General features: G+C 45.5%; 1 protein-coding gene across 1 annotated transcript in view; it reads right to left on the bottom strand.

Moving 5' to 3' along the window:
* Positions 1-7,793, bottom strand: part of POLD1 (DNA polymerase delta 1, catalytic subunit) — a 33,017-nt gene extending 25,224 nt beyond the window's left edge. The window contains exons 1-9 of the mRNA XM_033169344.1: positions 7,696-7,793; positions 5,644-5,843; positions 4,958-5,071; positions 4,185-4,325; positions 3,950-4,075; positions 3,179-3,347; positions 1,706-1,820; positions 1,305-1,434; positions 102-268 (exon numbers count right to left, since the gene is read on the bottom strand). Of these exons, the coding sequence (XP_033025235.1) occupies positions 102-268; positions 1,305-1,434; positions 1,706-1,820; positions 3,179-3,347; positions 3,950-4,075; positions 4,185-4,325; positions 4,958-5,071; positions 5,644-5,833 (1,152 nt within the window). The 5' untranslated portion in view covers positions 5,834-5,843; positions 7,696-7,793. The remainder of the gene's footprint in view (positions 1-101; positions 269-1,304; positions 1,435-1,705; positions 1,821-3,178; positions 3,348-3,949; positions 4,076-4,184; positions 4,326-4,957; positions 5,072-5,643; positions 5,844-7,695) is intronic.
* Between the last annotated feature and the right edge of the window lie 18,975 nt (positions 7,794-26,768).

The following is a 26,768-nucleotide window of genomic DNA, read 5'->3' as shown; positions in this document are numbered from 1 at the left end:
ATAAGCAGCATTCCACTGCAACACCCAGGGGCCTCCACCACTGCTCAGATCCTGCGCACACTTATCAAGGCATTTTCTAGCCCCGATATCGCCCCCATTACCTTGAGCAGCTCCGCCTCCTTTTGGAAGCAGAGCACCTGGGAACCCACGATAGGGGCACAGCTCTGCAAGGTGAAGACATTGCGCACGAAAGGGTCCTTCTCCCCCTGGCGGAGGACCATATTGGCGATCTGGATCACTGGGTCCTTCTCCGGTTCGGGGAAAATACCTTAACGGGGAAACGAAACAAAACGCAGGATGGGATCGTCAATGGAAAAACTGACAGCTCCCCACTGCCTTTCAGGGACTGTGGAATTGGCTATCTGTTCTGGATCGTAGCAATGATGAACCCACTGTTATGGTTTAACCCCTTCACTTATAACACCCGCCCACACCAAATAGTTAATCTCACAAGTTCTTCCGAGTTCATACACTGCCAGGGTATCTTTTGCCAACTCTAAGCCTAGAACCTGCCCTTGATAATACACTAAGACTTAGTTAAGTTATTGTTCGCTCTGAAATCTAAGGAACGGCCACCTGACCAGGGAAAATAACAACCCCCAGCTTGTCAGGCCTACTGCACAAACCAGCACATAACAATACACTATTTCTAGTGGGCTGACTCAGATTGCCTGCAAAAATGACCTCAGGAAGAGCCATTTCAGTGTTGAATGTATGCCTTACTGAAAAGGCCTATTTAGACCGAGATATGTTTTAGATAATGTATGGAAGTGAGAGCTGGACCATAAAGAAGACTGATCGCCGAAGAATTGATGCTTTTGAATTATGGTGCTGGAGGAGACTCTTGAGAGTCCCATGGACTGCAAGAAGATCAAACTTATCCATCCTTAAAGAAATCAGCCCTGAGTGCTCACTGGAAGGACAGATCCTGAAGTTGAGGCTCCAGTACTTTGGCCACCTCATGAGAGGAGAAGACTCCCTAAAAAAGACCCTGATGTTGGGAAAGATGGAGGGCACCAGGAGAAGGGGACGACAGAGGATGAGATGGTTGGACAGTGTTCTCGAAGTTTGGCCAAACTGCAGGAGGCAGTGAAAGATAGGCGTGCCTGGTCCATGGGGTCATGAAGAGTCGGACACGACTGAACGACAACAAAAAGTTTTAGATTTGTAAAACCTTGTCATTTGTTATAAAACTTATGAAGTTACTCAGCAGTGTTCTGGCTAACTAGCCTCCCACCTACCAGGACCTAAAAAAATTATCATCATGTCTTGATCCCACCCCACCCCCCAACTTTCCCCGATACCTTTGCGCCCAGCACATTCAATGTCGAAACTGAGCACACGCAAGGGGGCAATGCGCTGCCACTCTCCCTCGGGCGGGTGGCTCACGAAATCCATCCAGGCGATATCAGCCTCCAGTTGACACAGCGACACCTGGGGGTGAGGAGGAAAAGGGAGAATTAACGAGATATTCCTACAGCCGCTAACATGAAGTTTTCAGCTTTAAAGATTTCCTATCCTAAGACTGCACACACTGTGCTGATATCTTCCAGAAGAAAATATCCCCCACTAGGCACCAAACACCAAACTCTGCTCAGGTCCATCCAACTAAAAGTTATGCCAACTCAGCCATCCCCAAACACACCTTTCTCCACCTGCTCAACTCTACACTTTCAGAAACCAGCCCTCTCCCCAACCCCAGCACCTTGGGTGGGTTATCCTTGCTGGATTCTCCAGCAGGCTGTTCTTGTCGCAGGCGATACTTTCCAGCAGGCAGTTCAATCCAGTTGCAGCCAACAACATCCCGGTCCACCATGAACCTAAGTTAGAAGAGAAATCTTGGGTTTGATGGGAGCTGGGTAGAGAAAGACTGGGGGGGGATCACACCTTTCCCCCATCTGCCTCAGATATAATGCTGGAGAGGAGAAGAGAGGAGAGGAGAGGAGAGGAGAGGAGAGGAGGGAAAGGAGATGGGAGCGTTAAGGGAACTGAGGCAAACAGGATGTTTCAGCAGATGCGTCACACTCAGACTCTATCCAGGTGTGCTTGTAACACACTTCTACCTATGTCCCACACTGCAGGTTCACGGTCATTTGATTCTGATGGGCAAGTAATGGCATCTCTGCAAACATACCTGGAAATGTGTGTTAAGACCAAAACTTCACCCTGTCCTCTCACATAATAAATAATAATAATAATAATAATAATAATAATAATAATAATAATAATAATAATACAGTGGTACCTCGGTTTAAGAACAGCCCTGTTTACGAACTCCGCAAAACTGGAAGTAGTATCCCAGTTTGCAAACTTAACCTCGCTCTAAGAACGGAAACCGAAAGGTGGACGGGCACCGGAGGCAGGAGGCCTCATTAGGGAAAGCGCGCCTCGGTTTTAGAACAGACTTCCAGAATGGATTAAGTTCGTAAACCGAGGTACCACTGTAATAATAATAATTATTATTATTCTGGTTGGGTTTTCCCAGCCACTCTGGGCGGCTCCCAACAAAATATTAAAAACACGATAAAACATCAAACATTAAAAACTTCCCTAAACAGGGCTGCCTTCAGATGTCTTCTTAAAATCAGATAGTTGTTCAAATCAAATCAAATCAAATCAAATTTTATTAAACGGTCACAGACCAAATCGTCCTCTTCAGCTAGTTGTTTATTTCCTTGACATCTGATGGGTGGACATTCCGCAGGGCGGGCGCCACTACCAATAAGGCCCTCAGAGCTGGACCTCAGTGTCCGGGCAGAACGATGGGGGTGGAGACGCTCCTTCAGGAATACTGGGCCGAGGCCGTTTAGGGCTTTAAAGGTCAGCACCAACACTTTGAATTGTGCTCAGAAACTTACTGGGAGCCAATGTCAGTCTTTCAGGACCCATGTTATATGGTCTCAGCAGCCACTCCCAGTCACCAGTCTAGCTGCCGCATTCTGGATTAGTTGTAGTTTCCGGGTCACCTTCAAAGGTAGCCCCACATAGAGCGCATTGCTGTAGTCCAAGCCTATGCAGTCTGAGCCTCTGCATATGCCACACATTCCCAAGCAACCGTGAGGGCTAGAAACTGCATTCTGCTGAAGCTGTTTAGCTCTGATTGGTTGAACAGAGCAGGGTGAAAAGTGCCTGCTTTCTGAGGAGGGAAACATGCAAACATGGGGTTGGACTGTCCTACCTGATTTCAAAGTCAATGTTCGATTCGTAGGCTTGATAGTGAAGCACTCCCAGCGTCCCACAGCGTAGTCCCTGTTCCAGCAACCTCTTGGCTGGTGCAATTAGCCGGGGCATTGCCATAGTGATTTTCAGGAAGGGTGCAAGATGTTGCCCGTGGTAGCCGTACATGTCTAAGTGAGCAGGGGAAGAGTCTTAAGGCCCTGGGGGAATTCAGACCTTACCAGAAATCCCTATCTCCTCCCGTTCCTGACATCTACAGCTTTCAGATCTGCATCTTACTTCTTCCCTACAACCTTGCACATCTAGTGGAGACCGCAAGCGCTCCAAGCAGGAAGTTCATAAACATTAGAGTTGTAATGTTTCATAAAGCTATTTACAAGCATAAGGACTAGGATCGGTCAACGACTTTAGAACTCTTTTGCTCCTATTATACATACAACACAATCTTGCCTATTCAGGCCAGACTCAACCGCTACAAACAGCACGGGGAATTGAGCATGAAAAGGCAACACTGTTCCGGGTGCTAAAAGAACAAGGCTGCTGTGATTTTAATGCTCAGCAGGCATCCCAAATCTGGATCTAACACAGGGTTTCCCAAACTTGGGTCTCCAGCTGCTTTGGGACTACAATTCCCATCATCTCTGACCATTGGTCCTGCTAGCCAGAGATGATGGGAGTTGTAGTCCAAGACCCAAGTTTGGGCAACCCTGGTCTAACCCAACCATCTTTCCAGACACAGGGGATGCCTACACACAAACTCTCTTGTGCTCACTTTGCTTGTTGCAGATCTCCACTGCCAGAACAACTTGGGTCAGGCCATCTTTGTTGGATCGCATGTCCCGGATGACAGCCGCATTCAGTTCCCGCTGAAAGTCAGCCAGATGCTCTGCTTGGAATCCTGGGAGAAAAGTTAACAGGAAGAGGAAGGGGAGCAGGAGACTGACTAAGCTGCAGAAGAAAGGAGGGTGGTTTGGGGAGAGCCCCTCCCCCTGTAGCCGAACACTCACCAGCCTGGGCAGGCACATAGAAATAGGGGGCAAAGCCATGGATGTGGCAGCAGATACTGTTGCCGGCTCCAGTGACTCCAAACATCCGCAGGACAGGAACTGGACCCTGGGTGGATCCTGGGAAGCCAGGGAGGTGAGCGCCTGCCTCAAGAAGAGAGAGAGGCTGGATCAGTTGCTGAATGTTGATAATGTACGATTTGTATTTAACTATTTAAATTACAATTGTCTTTCCACTAAAAAAAACATCTCTAGTGAACCATGTATGATATGAACTGAAAAAATGCTCTAGTCTCTTTTAGACCACCTCTGACTTTTTAATATATATTTTTAGCAGAATCGGCCCACATTATTTTTGTACATTTTCCATTCCACAACCTTTAAGGGCTAGCAACTTAACATTTGTTTTCTTTCAAAACGAAAGACTTCACAAGACTTTGTGCACAGATTTCCAAAGATACCTCCCTACAAGCTTGCCATGATACCTTTCCTCAACCCAACCATCAGAAAAATGGGACTACAACTTATCTGGGGAATTCCAGACTTTACCCGCTCTGTCCGGCAAACACGGCTAAGAATATTATGGGGCTATTGTAGCTATCAAAAGCCCCAGGAAGTATAACAGCTTCAGACTTCCCTTTCTGTAGCAGAGAGTTATTGTTCAGTCAGGCAAAGGGAATACCTAGTTCGGCAAACCCCTTCCCAGGAGGAATGGAATCCATTCTGCAGCACCTTCAGGACCTTTTCGTCAGCATTTTATCTGCTTATGCACTCACCCACATAATAATCTAGTTCCACTTGCTGGAAACACAGAGCTTCCTCCTTCGGGTTTATTTTGGGAGGTGGTGGTCTCTGCCATTTTGGATTCTGCACCGATGAGAAGAGATTACCTGAAGGGAGCAGAGAAACTCACATCAATCACGACCATCAATTCTCTTTCGACCAAGTACAAATTTGGAACGGCTAAAGATCTTGCTCCTCCCAAGTTCAAACTGCAAAGAGTAGGAAGAAGAGAGATGGGGCAGCACCAAAAATAAAAATAAAAAGGAAAGGCAAAGTCTCACAGTGGTTTCAGTTGAACACAATATGCAATGTGCTCAATGTTGCTCAACATTACTCAGTGCCACGTCTAGAAGGCCCATGGTTTTCCACACCTGGTTTATTGCTGTAATTCAGCATTCAGCATTTTGTTTTTATGTGCCACTGAATGCTGAATTACAGCAATAAACCAGGTGTGGAAAACCATGGGCCTTCTAGATGTGGCTGAACTACAATTCCCATCATTCCTGGCCACTAGCCATGCTTGCTGGGGCTGATGGGAGCTGTTCAGCAATATCTGGAAGGCCAAAGGCTCACCATACCACCAACAAACATACGTTTTGCTTTGCCGGTCCCCTGCCCAACCTTTCTGACACATTTGCCTAGGACACTCTGCTCCCTATCTGGTACCCATGTAACTCACCAAAGGGGATGACATCAGGTACCAGCTGTGCTTCCTTCACCTCCAGAGCCATCTCAGCCTCTACCTCATCCAAAAAAGCCAGTTCCTCTTCAAACTGTGAGGGGCCATCCTCCTCCCAATCACCTCCTCGTGACTTCTTCCGCTGGGAAAGAGTAGGCTCCCCCACAGAAGCCTTCCGTTTGCTTTCCATATTGGCATTCCTAGAAGAGAGAAGAGCGTCCCACATCAATAGCCAAACCAGTTCCTCATAAATGTCACAGTCTTCCCCAAAGACTTTCCACAACTCCTGGTTACACGATGAAAGCAGACAGGGATCTGTCAACCAGGGTAACCCATGTGGTGCCCTCCAGATTTTGATTAAGGGTGATGGGAGCTGTAGTCCAACAACACTTGGAGAATTATCCCTCATCGGCTATCCCTGACCTAAACTAGGAATATTCCAAAGCCCCCTTTGCAGCCACTGTTCACATTATACATTGCTAAAAGGTCCAGTACTCTCATGGAATTGTGCTTCCCTGCCACGACACCTAGCCACTGCACCCACCCACAAATGTGGCACCAGCTTTCACCTATTCCCGATAGTGACAACCATAATCTGCACACTTTGCCTATAATGATGCACAGCAAGAATATGTAAATCCTTTCTGCTGCATGCATTCACACTGACAGACTAAGTTCAAAGGCCAGTGATTATAATTAAGGCCTTGCACATGAAATAAATAAAAACAAAATTATGTTTGTTTTACTGAAAGGCAGCCTCAGAGGTTGCAATGAGCAAGCTAAGGGAGTCTATTTAACACTTCCCCTGCCTGTCATTTATCCACTCCAAACTCTTGCCCCAAAATGTTTCCCCACCTGCCAGGTAGAAGTTATTCTGAGCAGATAAACAGCAGGAAGAGAAATAGTAAAGCAACTCTTCCTCTTCCAAATTGATCCTCTGCTCAAAATGACAGCTTCAATCAGCTGTTTTTCCAAAAACCACCCACCCCAAACCTGCAAACATATATGCAAAGCTTCAGAATATATATTTTGTGAGTTTGGCTACGAGTTGTCTTTAAAGCATATAAGGATGGTCATACTGAATCAAAGTAATGGGTCGTGAAGATCAGCATTATTTCGCCAATGACTGGCCAGATGCCCCCAGGGAAATTCACAGGGCGGGTTGACAGAAACAGCCATCATCACCTATGGCTTTGCTCCTTCAAGGCTATCAGAGGTAGGCAGACACAACGAAAGCTGCACTGCATGAATTTTACACAATTCTTTTTAAAGCCATTTCCCAGCAGCTATTGATGAACCATTGGGTTTGATCCAGAAGGGAAGCTCTTTGGAGCAAACACGGAACCAGAATCAACCACGGACAAGAGCAGTTAAGAACCATAGGCCAACCACCCGCACACCACTTCCCCGCTCCCCATGATCAAGTCCACCTATCCTACCCCAGGGGTGCCAGCTTTTATAAAATATTGAGCGAGGGGCGAGGTAAGCCCTGCCCCACATAATCAAATCACAAGACACCCTTTGAAAGGAAAAGCCCATTAACGGGGGGGGGGTGGCCCCCTCAAATATTTTATTGAGGGGGCCAAAACGACCTAAGGCCCTAGGAGCTGGATCCTATGCCCAACCCCCACCTTAACATGCTGCCCTCTTCTTTCACTGTATCCTGGTCTAGTTTAATGATGATAATAATAATAATGTTATTTATACCCCGACCATCTGGCTGCGTTTCCCCAGCCACTCTAATTTCCTTTTCCACATTCGTTTTCCACACAACCCTCCTCCCAAGAGCACCCAGCACCCACACCACTCCCAATTGCTTCCAAGAGTCTCCAAGAGTCCACACTTCCTACTGCCCCTAACCCGGATGGGGGGGGGGGACACACAGCCAAGCGGGCCTGCAGATGTTGCTGGACCCCCAACTACCGTCAGACCCAGGCTCCCTGCCTCAGTCTCTGCCCCCAGGGAACCCCTATGGGCTCGCTCACGTCACCCACCCTCTCCCCATACCGGCAGCCCAACCCGCAAAACCACTTCAAAACCGCACACTCTCACCTCACTACCCCCTATTCCCTCGACCTGTCTCTCCCGCCAACAAGTTCAGGGGAGGAGCCTGCCTCTCCACCCCCTTGTTGCCATGCCTACCCTCTTCCCATTGGCCACCGCCTCTGTGTTTTCTTCATCCGGGTAGCGGCGGGAATCCAAACTCAGCCTTCGGCGAGTGGTCAGATGGAACACGCATGCGTAAGACCTACCCTCCGGTCGGCCGCCGCCGCCATGTTTGGAGTGGCAAAGGGGGGGGGCAGCCATACCTTATTGAGCATGCGTCAATGCTGGTGGCCGGGTTTCGGCGGGTGGGCGGGGTGACTGGACTTGGGCATAGGCGAGTACGCATGCGTAGCCTGATTCATTCATTGTCACTTAATTACGTTTATATCCTTCCCAGGGATATAGTGGCAAATTCAGAAGTGCAGGGTCCCTTCTAATATTACACAATAACCTTCCAACTGCACAGTAGAAATAAACGTGATGCATTGCAACAATATATGCAGATCCCCACGTGCTAGATCTTCTATTTTCTGTGTACATCTGTGGGCATGTTGGATCCATCAACCTCTGATGGATGATTTAGAAGGGTTGAGTCCAGCAACACTTTCGCTGCCGGGTGTCCTTGCATAGACAAAACAATCTCAGGCTTCTGTTACTTCTTGAAACTTCTCTATTCTTCTGTTTCTGGAACAAATTATTCTCTCTCACACAGAGAGAGAATATCCAACAGGGCAAATGATTTTGAGCGCTCCAATGTCTCTTTTTCCAAGCGAGTTAAGGTTACCAGATTTTTTTCAATACACCCGGAGACACTTTTCAATTTCAATGGATTTTGTATGGGGACTGATTTGTAAATCTGGGGACTTTCCCCGGGAAACGGGGACGTCTGGTAACCTGAGGTTATGTTTCCTCCAATCGACACACTGGACGAACCCAGAGTGGTTGAAAGGCTCCCCTGTCATGCTGAGGGCAGGGGGCCTCTAGGAACGCTGGAGACAAGGATCCTGCTGTAGAAATAGCAATGAGCCATTGACCCCTTGCAATGCTGCGCCACCACACCTCTGGTCCTGCCTTTACCCCAACGGGACTCAGGGTGGTGTACATGGATCCCATCCCATTTTATTGTCACAATAAGTAATCCTGTGAGGTATGTTAGGTTGAGATTGGGCCACGGTCACCAGCGTGCTACGTGGCTGAGTGGGGATTTGAACCTGGGTCTCCCCAGCCTAAGTTCACCATTCTAACCACTACACAACATGGCCGTAATTCTTTTCTTTCTTGGATGTGGTTTCGCCTCCTTTTCCCATGTGATGATGTAGTTGGGAAGCTGAGCAAGGGCAGTGGCAGCGAGGAGAACCTGCGATTGGAAGCTTTGGCTGAATGGGGCATTAAAGGTACAGTGTACATCATATCTATTCTTTCTGCATCCAGATAAGCAAGGGGCATTATCACAGTTCAAGGAAACATTCCAACCAGGCAAAAGCACCTGATGAGGATGGTAGGGGGGGCTGCATTTGCCCCCCGCCCCCGACATTGGCGTAGTTGCCCCCCTAAATCAAGTAAATAAATAAAAATACTTAACTAAAGGTATAAATTGTAGAAAGGTTTTAACAGATTTTCCTGAGCACTTGGGGTCAAAAGAAAGTAATTTAAAACAACTGTTGAGACATTTCATTCCAAATCTGCTAGACAGAACCAGGCAGAGGGTGACAATGACATGTGGGTGTGCTGCCGCCACCCCAAACATAAATCCTGGCTATGCCCATGCCCCCCAGGACTGATGTATCCCATCCTGGGTTTAGATAAAGCAGCCTCAAGGAAGCTAGCCTTTCCACTTCCTCTCTAGCAGTCTTCCCCCTTTCCTGCTCTCCCCTGCCCCCAACTGAGTGGTTAAAATGACAGCACTTAGGTAGGAAGTTGAGCAATTTCAAAGCACATTTTGTCTCTTCTCTCCCCCCCCCCCAGTACTGTACTGTAGTAGCATTGCAACTCAGTTGGAAATGTTGAATGAATTGCTTCACATAAAGTGGGAGTCAGCAACTTAGCAGCCCTTCGGCTGCATTTGGCCCAGCCTAACTCTCTGCTTCCCACTTGACAGCCCACATTCCTCAACTTATGCACAAATCTTTCGCTTTAAGGCTAAGATACAAAAACGCTTGCGTGTGTAAGCACACAGTACTCCCTGATTTCCCCCATCAGTTGTGATAGTTTTCATACCAAACCTTCAGCTTTATGCACAGTTACTGGGCATAAGCAAGACCTTGCACAGATCTCAAGCAGGCAAAATGGAGACGTAGTGTTGGGGAGAACACGTGGCTGAGCATCTCCAGAAAGCTGGGATCGGGACTCTTTTTTGCACTCATGCAAGGCTGCCCTTCAGAAGCGGAAGCGGTGAAGCACAAGACCAGTGCCAGCAAAGAACTTGCTGGACAAAAGACACACTCCGTCAATTATAAACAATAATTTTTCATGTCTATACATACTTGATTGTCGAACTTAATCCGTTCCGGGAGTCCGTTCGACTCCCGGAACAGTTCAAAAACCAAGGCGCGGCTTCCAATTGGGTGCAGGAGCTTCCTGCACCCAATCGGAAGCTGCATCAGACGTTCGGCTTCCAAAAAATGTTTGCAGTCTGGAACACTCACATCCAGGTTTCCGGTGTTTGGGAGCCAAAACGTCCGAGTACCAAGGCATTAGACAACCAAGGTATGACTGTATTGGATATGGGCAAGCCTCTCTACACAGCTTAGGCATCAACTCCTAGGGGTGAGGCAGTTTTGGCCCCCTGGATATTTTTTCTGAGAGGGTCGTGCCCCCTCAATATTCAGATGACATTACATCAGCCCCCCCCCCAATCCTGTGGAGAAGCAGGCACCTCTGTTACGCACTACCACAAGAATTGATTCTTGCAATGCATTCTGTGTGGGGCAGCCATGCCTCCAGAGATTCCAACTGGATCAAAATGCTGCAGCAAGACTGCTGATGGGGACAGAACATTGCCAGCACATGACTCAAAAGGTTGCATTGGCTTCCCAGATGCTACTGGGGACCAGGTTCAAGATTCTTGTGTCAGATTCCATTGCCCTTAACAACACGGGGCCCCAGGTTACCTCAAGGGCCAACTGATTCCTTATATCCCTACCCTATCACCAAGGCTTTGGGGGGGGGGGAGTTTTTGTTAGCTGGTTGCCTGTGGCTTGGACCACAGAGCTCATAAGTTCTAGAAGTCCTGTGCTCAGTATTGAGGGCCCACTTCTGTGAAACACCCTCATAGCTGAGACTGGTGTAGACCACTGAACTTCCAGTACCTACCAAAAACTTATAAAAATATATATTTTAAAAATCCAGCAGGTATTTTAACTCATTTCTGATTTTGTAATTAGTTTTTAACATGATTAAAAAAAATAGTAATACTTTATTGCATTTGTTGGGCTTGATCTACACCACTTAAAAGCAGAGCTTTCCAAACTTTTCATGCTGGTGACACACTTTTTAGACGTGCATCATTTTGCAACATGTTAATTCAGTTTTACTACCAAACCGGGAGGTTAAACTAACCCCTTATAAGAGATATGGACACATAGCGTGCGACACACCTAAACACCGCAACCGACACACTAACGTGTCGCGACACACAGTTTGGAAAGCTCTGACTTAGATACAGTGGAACCTCGGTTCCCGGACACCTCCGTTGTCGTACATTTCAGTTCCCGAACGCCAAAAACCCGGAGGGAAATGCTTCCGTTTCCATACGTTTTTCGGAACCTGAATGTGCGACACGAATTCTGCCTAGTGCAAGAAGCTCTTGCAACCAATGGGAAGCCGTGCCTCGGTTTTTGAACGTTTCGGAAGCCGAACGGAATTCTGGAACGGATTTCGTTCAAGAACCGAGGTACCACTGTATTATTGTAATTAAGCAGTACGATAAATTGCTGGAATAAACAAACAAGGTTAATGACGTGACCTGTTTTGATAAATGGTGTCAATTTTTGGAAAGACTTGCCTACGCAATACATTTGTGTGTGTGTTTTTTTTCGTGTAAACCCCTAAATTGTGCAAAAGGTTTTTCTTTATTTATTTCCCACTTCAAGTAAAAGCACTTCCTTTTTTCCCCCTTTCTTTTTTTTGTTTTGTTTTTTTGGTGTACTTATGTGAAAAGCTTTACAGTACTCCGAGTGAGGGTGGGGCCTAACTGGTAAGAATTACGTGTAGGAAGGTTATGGGTTCACGTGCTCCCTGTTGCTGAGCGATTGCCAGTATGGCGCAGTAACTTCTTGGGAAATCAGATTCCCCTTCCAATCATAAACCTCACAGGGTTGTCGTCATAAACCTCACAGGGTTGTCGTCAGGATAAAGTGGGGTAGCTCCTATCAATGCATGCCACCCAAACATCTCTGAAAGAAGGCTGAAATACAAATGAGGTTAAGAGTCATAATATAAAGGGTGATGCATGTGATCAATTTTTGTATCTATTCAGCTTTAAAAATGCGGCGAGTGTCCTTGGACAAGGCATTCTCTCATCCACACCATACAATGAAACCATGCAAGCTGGGGCAACCCAGTCAGATGGGCCAATAAAATCATCATCATCATCATGATTTCCAGCAAAAAAATTATAGGAACTGTAGTTCGTTAAGGATGCTGAGAGTCCTTAGAAGTCCTCTAATGGAGCTACAATTCCCAGAATTCTTTGGATGATGACATGATGGTTAAAGCAGTATAAAAAGGTAAAGGGACCCCTGACCATTAGGTCCAGTCGTGTCCGACTCTGGGGTTGCGGCGCTCATCTCACGTTACTGGCCGAGGGAGCCAGCGTACAGCTTCCGGGTCATGTGGGCAGCATGACAAAGCCGCTTCTGGTGAACCAGAGCAGCGCACAGAAACGCCGTTTACCTTCCCGCTGGAGCGGTACCTATTTATCTACTTGCACTTTGACGTGCTTTCAGACTGCTAGGTGGGCAGGAGCTGGGACCGAGCAACGGGAGCTCACCCCGTCGTGGGGATTCGAACCGCTGACCTTCTGATTGACAAGCCCTAGGCTCTGTGGTTTAACCCACAGCGCCACCCGCAGTATGAGTGATTTAAATACATTTAGGCAGGCGTATACACGCTGGTGGCGCTGTGGGTTAAACCACAGAGCCTAGGGCTTGACGATCAGAAGGTTGGTGGTTCGGTCCCTGCTCCTGCCAACCTAGCAAGTAGATAAATAGGTATGCCGGCTCCCTCAACCAATAAAGCGAGATGAGCACCGCAACTCCAGAGTCATCCGCGACTGGGCCTAATGGTCGGGGTCCCTTTACCTTTATACTCTTTATATTTCTGTTGGACTATTAGCAACTGGGAAGCAAGGGAAACAAGGATGCTAACTCTTAATTCTTCCCTTTTTTCATTTTATTTGGAAAGTCTTGTGTGTCTACTTGCCTGGAAAATATGGCAATTGTCTTCAGAATAAAACATCACATGGTTTTGTCATAATTTACAAGTTTTAATTAAAATGAAGAAGGGGGGGAGTGTTTTAAATGTACGGTGTGGAGCTGACCTGATGGTTGTGAGGGAAGCTCATGCTGCAATCCTTTCCCTCAGAGAACTTGGGATAAGTCCTACGCATACTAACCTTTGTGTAAACATTTATCCTGCCAGGCTATATATCACCCTGCTTACTTAGCTAACCGAGGAAAGGCAGGACACCCTGGTAATTAAAAAAAAAAAAAAGTAGCTCTGAAAACCCACTTTTCAATTTATTTATTTTTAGAAAGAGGTATAGTTCTGGGGGGTTCTGAGGGAGTTTTTTTGTTACAGGGGAAAAGGTTCCCCACAAATGTTTAGGGCCTTTGTTAATCCGTCTGCTTAATTTAGGGAATTAACAGGGAACAGATGATGCAATGGGCACTGGCTTAAATGACTTGAGAAGGCATTAGATAAATTCATGCAGGAGAGGTTTAGCAATGGCAAAATGGACCCTCTAGATGCAGAGGCAGTATATCTCTGAATACCAGTTGCTGGGGAGGGGGCAACTATGGGGGAAAGGATGCTGGACTAGATGGACCTGTGTTCTGTTCCAGCAAGTTTCTTCCTATGCTCTTTATTAATGCAACTTGCAAGTGTTTTTCAGTGGGTGGGTGGTATCCACTGTTGTGTATTGATTCAAGGGTTATCATATCTGATTAATATTGTCTGTATTCACATTAGGGGAAAGTAACTGCCTTCCTGTTCCAGAAGGAACAGTTACTATTGGTTCATTCAAGTTGCTGCATTTGGATCCTCAGTCTTATTGGTTCCCACCAAAAGGCAGCTTTGTGATTGCTTGAGATTGTTCCCTCCAAAATGTATCCTCTACTGTCCCTATAAATGTAGCTTCCCTCTCCTCAGTTCCCCAGTCTTGTTTGTCTGAATAAAGAGTGTTACATGAAGAAACTGTCTCCCGCCTGCTCTGTCAGAGCTGAAATCACTTGCTGAATCAGGATCCCCACGTTACAACATCCACTGAATGACATTTACGGACTGAGCCACAGGATGCGTTTAAACCACATGACTTCCCCAAGAGAATCCTGGGAAGGGTCATTTGTTAAGACTGCAGGGAACTGTAGTCCTCTGAGAGCAAACTACACTTCCCAGGATTCTTTGCTGCCCTATACTCCTGTGGGAGCAGGGCACAAATGAAATGAATATATAAACTCACGTGCTTTAAGCGTGCATGGTGCATTGAATGTGGTTTAAATATTCCCCCAGGCCTTTTCAAATGTCCTACCCATTTTATTCCCTCTGTGTTTCTCTCCATCATTCCTCCAACCCTATCCCACAATATCTAGGCTGTATTCGAGTAGACCTATTGAAATTAATTGACCTAACAGAAAACGTGGGTGGGTGGAAAATATTACTACATTATTATAGGCTTCACTGCAGGTGACATGTTCTTTTTTTACAACGATGAATATCGGCGGGGGTAGGATTTTTGTTGAGTGAGTCATAGTCATTACTTTCAATGGGTCTACTTTGAGTAAAGCTTAGTTGAATGCCATATTATGTGCTCCCCTTCCCCAGCAGCCAAGCCCATAGATGATTTGTTTTTCTAAAAGACTGGCACCCAGCGGAAGCCCCTGTCCTACATTTCCCTCTTCCACGGTACATAGTGTGTATATGGCGCTAATTATTATTGGATAATTATTATTTGATAAAGCAATTGCCAGCAAAGTGTCCTTGCCACAGGCTTTGTTTGCAGAAGCTCTTAGGTCACATTTACGCAACACATTTAAGCCAGTTTCGAAGCAAGTTAACTGTCACCGTTTCCTCCAACGAACAAACCGAGGAAACTGACGTTTTGGGAAATTTCTAGTTGCATTCGAAAGGTGTACACCTGACCTTTTTATATAGATTTTACAGTTCCAATGGCTCCTTTTAAAAAAGTTTTTATCTATACTTTTCAAATTTATACATTTCATTAATTTTACAATCGTTTTAACACTTCGAAGTTTTACTTTCTCCCCACCCCCTTCTGCGGTTCCTGAAATTTATTTTTTAATATCTTCTGCATAACCAAATTCATTTAATTTCCTCATTTAATTATCTACTTTAAATATGCTGTATACTGTATCCTCTTATGAAACTGCAGGTTATTACAATAATCCTGCCAATGTTTTTATCTGTTTGCAATTTATCTGTAAATATTCAATAAGCCATTTCCATTCTTTTATATATATATATATATATATATATATATATATATATATATATATATAGTTTGTTATCTGGCTTTGGAATTCTGACAGTTACAACCATTTGACAGTCTGGGACGTAGAGGAAAAGCATTTGCTTTGTGTGCAGAAGATCACAGGTTCAGTCCCCAGCATTTCCCAGGTAGAATTGAGAGACTCTGGAAACCTGTTTGGAGAGTTGTTGCTGCTAGTTAGTGCAGCCAATATTAAGTTAAATAGACCAATGGTCGGACTCAGCATAAGGCAGCTTCCTGTGTTCCTCTGGTTTGCAGTTGTGGCATGTAGACCAAGGCCGGGAAGAGGAAAGAGGAAGCCTAAAGGGTCCTTTCCTCAGCTTCCACACCCACTTACGGTATTTGTGTTCTGCTGGCTTTGTTGTGGTTTAGATGTGCATAATTCGTGTGGATTGCGGCATTTGATGGTCAAAGGAGCTTAACACAGTGGAAAATTCCGTTGAATTTTTCCTCCCCGTTTTATCCTGTGTGGAGTGGGCGATACCTGGTTTAAAAAATCGCGATAGATGACCAGCTAAAACATTGTGATATACCAATATAGCACGGTGTCTGAAATAAGGATGGAGCTATGTAGAGACACTGGTTGCCTCCAAGGTTTTCCCCACTTCGTGATTTTTGCATAGCGCACAAACAAGATTCACAACATATTGCCAGGTCAAAAAGTGATGAAACCGATATCACGTAATGGACTTCAGACAGGTTTTGGATGATAGCTCAGTTGGTTAGAGCATATCCATTGCTTTTCTTCTGGGGGACGACGACGTGGGGGTACGCATACCCCTTAACATTTTGTGAATCTAAGTTTGGCCTCATTTCAATATGAGTAGGAAAATGAGAGTACCCCTAAACATTTTTTTTAAAGAAAAAATGCACTGAGCATGATGTAATGCAAAGGCAGAAACCGCGGGAGGACGATGTGGGTTGGCGAGTGCGTCCGATGGCGCACAAATGAGCAAGATGTTGAAGACACGGGGGGAATCCTAATGTGGATTGGTCTCCATGGAGGCCGTTGATTAGTTTCGGTTAAACTGACAACTGCTATGCTCTCTCAGATGGAACAAAGCACTTATAATAAAAGCAGAATTAGCAATATAGAATGCACAAAAGGTTGGCTTGTTGTTGCAGAAGAGGGGGATTAAAATACGGTCATAAGACAAGAAAGTCCCTCAAATCTGTGTTTGCCAAGAACAACCTCTTCCTTTCGCCTGGCTTTCTGCCCAATGGGCACCTGCGCTTCTTATCTCGCTTGACCTTGTCATCAGACCCACCTGAGATCCCTTGTTAATCTAGTGTAGCTCTTTTATAGCTTGAACGCCTTTGTTCTTGGTGAAATTCACCTTATCGAAAGATCTTGGCTGTTAACATCGCATTTCCCTTACTATTGAATTCCTTTTTTAAATTATTTTTTTCTCCCTTGCCAACCAGTTGAGACCAGTCTGGTGATTGTGTGTTTAGACCTTTTAACCACCCCCTATATAAAATCACACATGACTCAGATATTTGGTTTGGTTTTTGGCAGAATTTAGGCCACAACTTTATTGATTACAATCAAGCGAGTGGTTGCATAGGCTCTGGTTCGACTAGCTCCCTGCACCCTTGCAGGCAGCGCTGACCCAGAGCTCTATTGTAGGTCAGCCAAAGGTGAACACCAGGGACAGCGGAAGGCGGGAACCCCGCCAGTCTGCCACCCTTATGTCCCCTGGACTCGGGCACGGGCACAACCCCTTTCAGGGTTGACCAAACCATTGAGTCCCTGGATTCCTTTACCGGAATACCTTTCACATAGGGATGGCCAGACCTTTCTGCCACCCCATCACTTGAACCAGAGCCTATCCGCAACCTTACAAGTTGTGACGATTTGCTATGCGGCAGGTGAAACCCAAGTGGCAACAGCCAATCAGCCAAATGGGGGAAATTCCTGCCATGCCCCTCTCCCAACGACGGGCGACACACGACGGCATAGCAAGGTCAAGCACAAGCCCTAAATATAGGGAGAGGTGGGCGGGTTTTTCTGATGCACTAGCCGGAAGAGGAAGCTCAGGTGCACGTGCATGGGCTTAAATAGGTCCTTCAATGTCCTTTTCCTGCGTCCCATTGGTTGGATTGCTCCCAGCATCGAGGGACCTACCAATAGGGTGTTGTGGCTTGTCCAGATACTCCCACCCACAGCACAGGGTTTGGTTGCCAGGTCGTACCGCAACACATGCCCTCTTTGAGGGAGGACCCGATTTATAGCGTTTTGAGTTTGGTCATCACAGACAGACAACCTATTGCATACCAATATGGGATCAGTTGATCTCAGGAATCAGCTCTTCTTAGAGGGAGCTTCTCAAAACTTTGCTCCCCTTCAGAGAGACACCCTTATTGTTGCCCCCACCCATAGCTGTCAACTTTTCCCTTTTTCAAAGGGAAATTCCCTTATTCTGAATAGGATTCCTCGCAAGGAAAGGGAAAAGTTGACAGCTATGCCCCCACCCCCTGACAGAAGTCTGGCCCCAGTTTAATTCAAGATGGAAAAAAATGGTGGTACTATATAAAAGTTTTGAATACATATTTATTTGCATAGTTTTAAATACTGGGTCCTCCGGCTCAGTCACAAGGAAATGCCCCTTTTTACCTGTATACCATTGAATAAGACTTTATGCTGAAATGCATTTGGATATTCAGAACACATCTGGTTGCTGCAGTCAATATTTTCTGATACAGTATTGACATGTGTAAATCTCTTTTACTGTTAATTTTAATTATATTTAAATATTTTATCTTTTTTACTATTTTGATTGGTAATTTTAATATTTCTTGTAAAATGCTTAAAGGTTTTATTACAGTCAAGTGGTATATATATATATATATATATTAAGCAGTTAAATTTGAAACCATGTTTATGGAAGGCAATTTTACTTGACTATGAGTGATCATCAAAGAAGAAGAAATAAAACAAAATAAAATAGTTTTGTGCAATTCTGTACAATTATTGCATTTTAGTAATGTGCCGTAGTTATTCTTTTCAGAACATATCTGGTTGGTGCAGACATTATCTTCAGAATACAATTGTTTTGTGCCGCTACATCCATTCCTTGTATTTTGTTCACGCGAAGCTACATTTTATTGTTTGTTAATGTATGCCTATTTCACTTGTTATTTGGCTATAAGGGTCTCTCTCTGTGTGTGTCCTGTGCAGAAATAAATACTGCATCTATTGAGCTTCTTGGCTTCATTTTTTTGCATTTATCAAGTGGCCAGGGAATATATTATCTAGGTTGGTATTGTTTGCATAGTATATACCAGCATAGCACAGAGTGTTTCTAGCTTTATTAGAAAACAAAAACAATCTTGTACATGCTTGCCTGAGAGTTAGGTCCTGTTGAACTCAGTGGGACTTGTTTCTGAGTAGGCACCCACTGCAAATCCTCAACAGGTTTGGCAATTAGGTACGTTTAGATTAGAAGTTGTGAAACAGCGGAACTAACTTTTTTTAATGGAACGAACCGTTCCAAAAAGTTTGACAAATGTTAGGCGATGTTTCTGCAAACCAGAAACCTCTGGATTGCCAGATGTTTATCATCTATCTATCTATCTTGTTGGACTCCATCTCCCATCATGCCTGACAGCTGGCAATGCTGGCTGAAGCTGATGGGAATTGGAGTTCAGCACCACCTGGAGGACCACAGTTCCCCCATTCCTGCCATAAATACTGCATTAACAATTCACCTGTTCGCTTATATGTCAGGAGCCTCCAGGTCACCATTTTAAAAGAGCATCCCCCCCTGTACAGTAAAGTCCAACCTGGAAGGATTGTAAAGTTTTCCAGGTCAGACCTGTACTTTTACCGGTGGATAGCAACAACAGTATCTTCTCTGTTTGGCCGAGCGTCTTGTGGGCAGCCTGTAGCCCTTCTGAGGTTGTGTTGTACTCCAACTCCCATCAGCCCCAGCTGGCATGGCCAATAGTCTAGGATGATGGCAGCTGAAGAGCCACAGGTTTCCCCATCCCTGTGGCTCTAGGCTTGTAATTTATGGCTTCCAGTTGCCGATTCTCATTTCAACCCTGATGAGATACCAGAAGGAGCAAGTGTACCAGAGAGAAGGCAGCTGCCGATAGGGCAAACTTTTTCTAGCAAAACAAAATCGAAAATTCTTTCTAGTAGCACCTTAGAGACCAAATAGTTCAACAGACATATTGTGCCTGCCAGAATCCAATTCTGGCTCCTGGTCTGTGCTCCACTATGCCCCACTTAATCCCACACCTTTTCCCCAGAATCTAGGAAGCCCCGGCCAACCTCATTCAAGGCCATGAAGTGAAATAACAAGCACAGCAGTTTGGAAAGTCCCAAGTTGCAGAGTTTGGGCAGGGAAGAGGGAGGGATGAGGGGGATCCCCTGCTTTCTTTAATTCCCAGAAAGGGAGAAATTGCTAAGAACGGTAGGAGAGGATTAAAGACGTAGAATTAAAACCGAAACATGGGCACTGCATTAAAAACATGGGAGAGGGGTGGGTGGCCATTGATTAGGTCTTATCAGAGAATCAGTACAATGCCACAATGCTCTACTTCCACGAAAAGGAATCTTAAGTGATTCGAAAGAGATATTTGGGGAAATGAACAAGGGCACTACTTAATATGGGAAAGGTCAGACCCCTTGGGTTGTTGTTTGTTCCTGTCCGTTCCTGAACCTGCAGCAAGCAGGGTTATTTTAATATTGTAAATAAATCAATGGTATAAAACAGGGTGTGGCAACCTCAAGTCGTGAATGCGGCCCTCCAAGCATATCTTGGCCCTGGCACTCGACCCAGAACACCCACACTCCCTAGACCACCCCCTTGTCCACAGACCACACCTCTCGCTGGCTGTGCTTTGCACTCACCCTTAAGCATTTGTTGTATGGCAGGAATGTAGCCCATTATACAAAGTCACATCTTTTGCTCTGCTGCCCACTCTTTGCCACCCGCCTTTTGCCTGTAGCCACTCCCAAGCGCCCCCCCCCCCCGGTTATAAAGCAACTCCATCCTTTCCCCCCAATATTCACGTGAATGCTCATTAAAAGATTTGTATAGCTGCATGCACACTATACCTTTAAAAGACCATCAAAGCACATTTTGCTCCTCAAAATAATTCTGGGCACTGTAGTTTACCCCCTCACAGTTTACAATCCTCAGCAACATCCTTAACAAAATACGGTGCCCAGGATTATTTTGAGGAGCAAAATGTGCTTTGACGTTATGTACGTTATGTAACCAATTTTTGTAACAGCCATAGGGAAGAATGTTATGTTCTTTCCCTTTCGGTCCTCCATCTTCAGTACAGTAGTTGCATTATTTTACAATTTGTGCCATTTTCTGTTTTCTGGAAATTGCGGGTAATGGCAATGAAGTATACTTTGTCTACTCTAGAGGGCTTTCTTTTCAGGGAAACCAAATGAGAATACAGTACTTGGAAGCAACTTTTAACAGTAGGGGAAATTCAATACGCTGTGGTAGTTAAGAGAGTTGTTAGACTAGGGAAACCTAGGTTCAAATCCCCGGCTGACCACAATGCCAGACCCTCCAAGTGTCCCTAATTTCCAAGGACAGTCCTGGATTTACAGAAGCTGTCCCGGTTTCCGATGTGATCCTGGAATGTCCTGCTTTTCCTTCGGACTTCCCTTTTTCCATTGGAGAAATGTTAAGGGGAATGTAATGTTCACTGGGTGATGTTGGGCCAGTTTAAACTACCTAACAGGGTTGCTGTTAGCATTGAACAGAGGCGGAAGGAGAACTATGAATGTTGCCTTGACCACTTTGGGGGGGGGGGAAATACAGGATACAAATGTGGTGAATTAAATGAATACCAACCAAAAAGTCATGAGGAGTTGATATTTTATTAGAAAGACCTGAGAAAATAACAAGTGATCTTTCGGCTGATCCTAATAAAACGGCCTTTGCACCCTCATAATGATAATGGACTGCAACACCCATCAGCAAGTTGTAGTTCAAAACTTCTGTAGGACCCCAGCTACAATAATGGCATTTCATTTCCCTCAGAGTGGCCAATAGAGCGGTCTACAGCTTTGCTCCTGTATGCTACGATGCTGGCTGGATCGACAGACATGGTGTGCATACTATATGCATGTGCGAGTTGCTTATTTTCTTTGTCCGATATGTATTTATAACAGGAGCAGTCCTTCCAGACATTTTAAAGCACAACGCAATACACATTGTACTCAGAAGTTAAGCCCTGGTATGTTCGGTGGGGCTTATTCCTTGTACAGTAAGTATGTACTGTATAGGATCCCGGCCTTAGAAGATGGAAAATAATGGATTGGGTGTTTCACTTTCATGCCCCAAGAAGAGAGTAGAAGACGAGAGACCAAAGTCCAAATGGATGAATGCCTTCTCCTCCACCCCATAATATCTGTGCTTTCTTTCCCCTTACAGCTGGAACAATGAGGTTCTGCTTGGCTATAGATGTTGTTGGTGAGCTCACAGCTGGCCCGCAAAACTGTGGACTTTCCCTAACTAGGCCCTTGTCCTCTTGTTTCCCTCTTCCTGGTTAAACAAAGCCCTTTTTCTAACTGATCCCTCTCTCCGCTTCCTCTATCCATCCCTGGGCCAGGTCTTCCTCTTCTCACACACCGTGTGTGCCGCACTCACGGTCCGGCTGCTGCATACACATTATATACATTGGAAGCACATTTCCCCTTCCTGCCCCACAGAGTCCTGGGGAAAACTTGTCGTTTATCCTTCGCACAGCTACAGTTCCCAGCATCCTTAACAAACTATAGTACACAGGATTCGGATGGGGTGGGGAGGCATGTGCGTTAAATGTATTGTGGTATGCAGCTTTTCTCTTGGGCAGGGTTTTTTTTCCTCCTCATTGCCCCATTCACTGTCTTGGCATTAAATTTTGCATAGTTCTTCTATCTACAGCAACCAGAGCTGGCCAAAGACATTTTGCTGCCCAAGGCAGAGAGCAATTTGAAGCTCTGTGGGTGAAATATACTTGGAGTCAAGTGTGGATTTCATGCTCTTTGTTCAGCTCATAGTAGTGAGGAATGCAGTTCCCCCAAAATGTTTGCTTTATATACACTATTTACACAATGGGCCCCACGTGATTGGCTAATTCCAGGATACTCTTGTATGCCAATCGGAGTGCGGATTCACTTCCATCTGGAGCTGGATTGGGTGGCTTCTGCGGACCAATCAGACTGCTGCAATCTCAATCCTATTGTTCTGGGACCAGTCAGACTGCTGCAATCTCAATCCTATTGTTCTAGGACCAATCAGACTGCTGCAGTTTGGATCCTATTCAACTCAGTACACAACAGTGGGTGAGCAGATTTTTTTTTTTCTTATCCTGGCATTTCCCTCATTTTCCAATTTTGCGGTAAAACACAAGTTTTCCCGGGAGAAGCGTTGGAACAAACAAAAAACCAAAACGCTCAGAGCTTTAAGGCCTGGCTCTGTGGCCTAGAAATTCAGCACAAAATGATGTTTGGATGATCCCCAAGAGCTGGAGTCCAACATCAACTGAATGGCCACAGGTTCCCCACTCCTGTTATGCGGTGCTAGAGTGGGGTGGGAGGGGGGAATGCCCTCCCCAAGGAACTCACTGCCCCATTTGCTCAAACCCTTTTTTTCTGAATTCCTGTCAGAAGCAGCGTTCACTTCATCAATTCCGTTGTGGGGGGCCAGATCCATTGGGCACCTCCTGCCCCCTGAACTGTGCCAGCTGCTCATTATAGGAACCACTGTTTAGAAAGTGGTGTCTGAGTTTTGAGTTTCCTCTTCCCTCCCTGTCCTTTCCCCCTTGTGTGCCGTGTTTGTTTTTAGACTGTAAGTCTGTCGGGGCAGGGACTGTCTTGATTGTATGAGAGCCACTCTGGGACTGGGAGCAGTGGTGTGTGGTCAGTGAACAAGGGGGGCTAGGCTATTTCCCTAAATGTTCCCCTGTTGCCTCCTTCCCCAAAGCTGGGAACCTTCTAGGAGGAAGACGCGATGCTCACATGCAACATCTGTACCCCCCATCACCCTCGCAAGTGGCACCTCTGGCCCTAACTTAGTCATAGGCAAACTCTGGCCCTCCAGATGTTTGGGACTACAATTCTCATCATCCCTGACCACTGGTCCTGTTAGCTAGGGATGATGGGAATTGTAGTCCCAAACATCTGGAGGGCCAGAGTTTGCCTATGCCAGCCCTAACTGTTCCCCTATGAAAAATTCCACTGCACGCCACTGTCTGGGAGGCTTTTTGGCCGAAGAGCAGGGTGCAAATGCTCCAGATAATTTTGTTTAATGTAGTTATTTTTCTTTCTCACCCGCCATTGGGTTCTTATGGTTCCCTCTAGGGCTGCTGGTGCTGAATGAACATAGCAAAGTGTCATCACCAAGTATCACAGTTGTGAATCTCATATGTGGTTCGTCGTATCTACACCTCAGCAGTCGAGGTTGGTCTATGATTGAGAATGGGGCACCAGCCTACTGGCTTGCCTGCGTTCTTCATCACAACCAGTCATGGAACAATTTTCCCTCCTGTTGCTCACCCTGCCAGTCCCAATGCAATGTGTACACCTCTTGCTTCTCGTGTACGCAAGGTTTTTCCCCCCTGCAGCATTCCACACAGAATGCTGCCTTACTTTGAAGATGCCAAATGCTAGTAACCATGTCTGTTGCGAAGAACGCAGAGAGGAAAATGGCTTCACTCCTATGGTAAGAGTGAGAAATCTGTGGGCCTCTGAATGCTGTTAATAGACTCCAGCTCCTATCATCTCTATTTTCTATGCTGGAACTGATAGGAGTTGGAGTCCATCAACATTTTATGCACACACACACACACACACACACCTTGGTTCTCAAACGCCTTGGTTCCCAAATGCCAAAAACCCAGAAGTGTTCTGGTTTTCCAACGTTTTTCAGAAGCCAAACGTCCAATACGGCTGTCGGCTATTTTTCTGGGGCGCCTGCACCAATCAGAAGCTGCGCCTTGGTTTTCGAACATTTCAGAAGCCAAACAGACTTCCAGAACGCATTAAGTTTGGTGCTTTTGTTTTTGCTATTTATTTTGCGTTTTTGTTTTTGAGGCTTTTTCGGTTAATTTGCTTTTGTGACTGCGTGGAACCCAGTTCAGCTACTGATTGACTGACTGATTGATTGATTGACTGTGGAAATGTATAAAAGCCCCCCATCCAAACAATGACCATCATCAGTGCAGGTAAGAATTAAATTAAATAATTAAGAATTATTTTTTTAAAAAAATAAAATTTTAATTATCTACAATACTGTCATATTTATTTTATAGTATGGTACATTGATTATTGCTTTCATTTTATGGATCAATGGTCTTGTTAGATAGTAAAATTCATGTTAAAAGGGGTTGTTTTTAAAAGGCTGGAACGGATTAATCTGTTTTGCATTACTTACTATGGGAAAGCGTGCCTTGGTTTTGAAACACTTTAGCTTTGCAACCGACTCCTGGAACGGATTAAGTTTGAGAACCAAGGTACCACTGTATCTGCTTCTTTTTAAAAGTTTTTTTTTAAATGAATACTGTATATTATGTTATGAAAGCTGTTTACAGCTCAAGTGTGAGACCCCTGACCAGGAAGGTCCTACTCCTCATGTTCTTAACCAGGGGCAGCTTAACCAGGGGTAGCTAACCAAACATTGTTGGACCATACCAGCATGGTCAATGGCCCGTGGCATTGGAAGCTGTAGTCTAGCAATTTCTGGAGGATCGCAAGTGAACCACCCCCGTTTTAAACCCTGAAGGCAAAAGTTTGCAAAATGAAATGAAATAACTAAACCCACCACTAACAGAGAAAACCAAATATTCCCTGTGTGCAACAAATTGTCCCCTTTCCCCCAAATATTAATTCCATATTCTGCAGAAAACTTTCTCAAAAGGTTCTAAATAATTGAGCAACTTTAGGGGAAAAACTGGTATTTTACTTGCATAAATTGCTGAGCCTAGAAGCCTGATCTCATTTTTTCAGAAGAACAGATTGCTCCCTGCCTGAAATTTTAGGGGTATTTCTTTTCCATTTACATTGGCAACAGCTGTAAATTATTAGCACAAAATAGAGAGTTGGGGGAAATCCCAGCTGATTCCTGCATGTGAACCCAATAGACTTGGTAGAAAACTGTGGAGTTTGAGTGCCTTCTAGTGGTCACTGTTAGAGCCAGGAAGAGGAATTCCCCAAACTCCCAGGCCGTGCTTGGTTTTCCACACCCATTGCCAGCTGGGGAGTTCCAGGATGGAAACAGCAGGGGTGATTTGAGAGCCTGGAGATTTGGAGAACACTTAAAACAGTGATTGAGTGATTCTGGTTTGGATTTAGCTTAGCTTTGGGGTGTGGGGAAAGTACGTCCCACTGAAACGAAGGCAGTATGAAAGGCTACAACTGCACCATACATTTGTGGGTTAAACCAAAGAGCCTAGGGCTTGCCGATCAGAAGGTCGGCGGTTCGAATCCCCGCGATGGGGTGAGCTTCCGTTGTTCAGTCCCTGCTCCTGCCAACCTAGCAGTTCGAAAGCACGGCAATGTGCAAGTAGATAAATAGGTACCGCTCCGGCGGGAAGGTAAACGGCGTTTCCGTGCGCTGCTCTGATTTGCCAGAAGCGGCTTAGTCATGCTAGCCACATGACCCGGAAGCTGTATGCTGGCTCCCTCGGCCAGTAAAGTGAGATGAGCGCCGCAACCCCAGTCATCCGCGACTGGACCTAATGGTCAGGGGTCCCTTTACCTTTACCCCACATTAACAGTCATGACACTTCTCCACTCCCTCCCTTGAATCCTGGGAACTATAGTTTGAAAGGGAGCTGAGAGTTGTTAGGAGACTCCCCTATTCCCTCTCTGCAATTACCAGAGTGGTTTTAACAATCAATCCCTATCCTCAGGGAACTCTGGGAACTGTAGTACTGTGCAGGGAATAGGGGTCTCCTAACAACTCCCAGCGCCCTTAACAAACTCTCCCATAATTCTTTGGGGGGGAAGCCATTGCTGTTAAAGTGGCCTACTAGTGGTTTAAATGCATGGTGCAGATGTGGCCTTAGTCAAGACATAAACTTGAGTTCCATGGAAATCAGTAGGGCTCAAATAAATTACAGTCGTACCTTGGTTGCCAAACGCCTTGTAACTCAGACGTTTCGGCTCCCGAACAATCGAAAACTGGAGGTGAGTATTCTGGTTTTTGAATGATTTTTGGAAGCCGAACATTCGGCATGGCTTCCAATTGGCTGCAGGAACTTCCTACAGCCAATCAGAAGCCGCATTTTGGTTTCTGAACGTTTTGGAGGTCAAACAGACTTCTGGAACGGATTCCGTTCGACTTCCAAGGTATGACTGTAATGCAATCTTAAACATGTTTACTCAGGAAAATCT

The sequence above is a fragment of the Lacerta agilis genome, chromosome 14 (assembly GCF_009819535.1).
Source record: "Lacerta agilis isolate rLacAgi1 chromosome 14, rLacAgi1.pri, whole genome shotgun sequence".
In the NCBI taxonomy this organism is placed as follows: domain Eukaryota; kingdom Metazoa; phylum Chordata; class Lepidosauria; order Squamata; family Lacertidae; genus Lacerta; species Lacerta agilis.
This window is presented reverse-complemented; position numbering and strand designations above follow the sequence as displayed.